This window comes from Sinocyclocheilus anshuiensis, unplaced genomic scaffold, assembly GCF_001515605.1.
Source record: "Sinocyclocheilus anshuiensis isolate Anshui unplaced genomic scaffold, SAMN03320099.WGS_v1.1 scaffold577, whole genome shotgun sequence".
Taxonomy (NCBI): Eukaryota; Metazoa; Chordata; class Actinopteri; order Cypriniformes; family Cyprinidae; genus Sinocyclocheilus; species Sinocyclocheilus anshuiensis.
The window spans coordinates 889632-891249 of NW_015539872.1; the positions used below are offsets into that span (position 1 = coordinate 889632).

At 34.9% G+C, this 1618-nt stretch overlaps 1 protein-coding gene across 6 annotated transcripts in view; it reads left to right on the forward strand.

The window, feature by feature from the left end:
* Nucleotides 1–1618, forward strand: part of LOC107685251 (electrogenic sodium bicarbonate cotransporter 1-like) — a 64863-nt gene that overhangs the window by 32472 nt on the left and 30773 nt on the right. For all 6 annotated transcript variants that reach the window (XM_016481770.1, XM_016481766.1, XM_016481767.1 and 3 more), the window contains one exon: nucleotides 612–772. In XM_016481770.1, coding sequence (XP_016337256.1) covers nucleotides 612–772 — 161 coding nt within the window. The remainder of the gene's footprint in view (nucleotides 1–611; nucleotides 773–1618) is intronic.

The window sequence follows — 1618 nt, forward strand, 5'->3', positions numbered from 1 at the left end:
TGATATTACGCAGTGCCTGAAAATAGTCCCCAGCTAGGTAACTTCCAATAAGCCTATTTTCAGGCACTGCGTAATATCATTGCGCCTGCTGCACCCATGGTACGGCAGCAAAGTTCTTTGATTATTACGCCGGAATGAGAGTATAGTTCCAAGCCACATCAGCCTAGAAAATCGCAACTTTTCATTTTCCATCGGTCTTAGTACACGATGTTCCTTTAATAAACAGAGTTGCACAGGGGAAAGATTAGAGTTGAATATGAGGGCTGCTTTAGATTCTAGTCTCATGTCTGGGACTGGTATTTGTTTCTGATATGGTAGATTTAAGAATATATATATAGCGGAGTTACAAAGATACACTACCGTTAAAAAGTTATAGGTCAGTAAGATTTTTTTTTTCCTTAAAAAATTAATACTATTTTTCAGCAGGGACATATGACAATGATCAAAAGTGAAATTCAAATACATTTTCATTGTTACAAATAACAAGAAATGTTTCTTGAGCACCAAAATCAATAAATCAGTGTTAATTTGACTTGCAGTTGCACTTTCATACAGAACTGTTCACATTCCAACTTCAGTACCTTCAAATGTCTGTTGTTTTTTCTTCGAAGGTGGATCAAGTTTGAAGAGAAGGTGGAAAAAGGTGGGGAACGGTGGAGTAAACCACATGTGGCCACTCTGTCCTTACATAGTCTCTTTGAGCTTAGGACGTGTATAGAGAAGGGCACCATCATGCTGGACTTAGAGGCCAACACACTGCCAGGGGTCGTTGGTAATTGTTTCTTCTGCAGCTATTTTGTCTTATTAAAGGATGCTCTACTACCTTTAAGCAGTTTTGGTTACAAACATAAATCACTCAAATACCTTTCTTCATTGAAATAGTGTTGATGCTCAACAGAGGGATCTATGAACTCAGTGGTCCACGTTTATACTGATTTGAGAGCCAAACGATGATATAATTTGTCTTTAATATAAACAGCATGTTGCAGTCAATATCAACCCTGTTGAAAAAAAAAACAGCATATGCTGGTTAGGTATGTTTTGAAACATGACAGCTGGTTTGAGCTGGTCCTGAGCAGAAGCTAGTTGATTAGGACCGGCTTAGGACCAGCTCACAACCAGATTATAACCAGCTCAGGACCAGCTTAAACCAACACATGACCAACTAAGGACCAACTTAAACCAGCTCAAATGCTTCAAAACATACCTAACCAGCATATGCTGTTTTTTTTTCAACAGGGAAGGTTACAAGTTTTAAAAACAATTATTTTATTTAACTTTTACTTAATATTTTATATAACTTGTTTTCCTAGATTGACTTATTTTAATATTTGAATGTGCCATATCACAAGAGATGGGGAACAAAATAGGGGGGGAAACATGCCATTTAAGCATATGTTCAATTCTAGTTCATATTTTTTTAAACTTTTATTTATTAATATTTTTTGCATTGAGATTTAAAAAACAATCTAAGTGAATTTGTTTTAAAAAAATCATTAAAAATGTCACATATTGTTATTTAAACATAAGTATTTAAATTGTTTTGTTAATTTTATATATATATATATATACACACACACACACACACACACACACACACACATACAACCCAACTTTT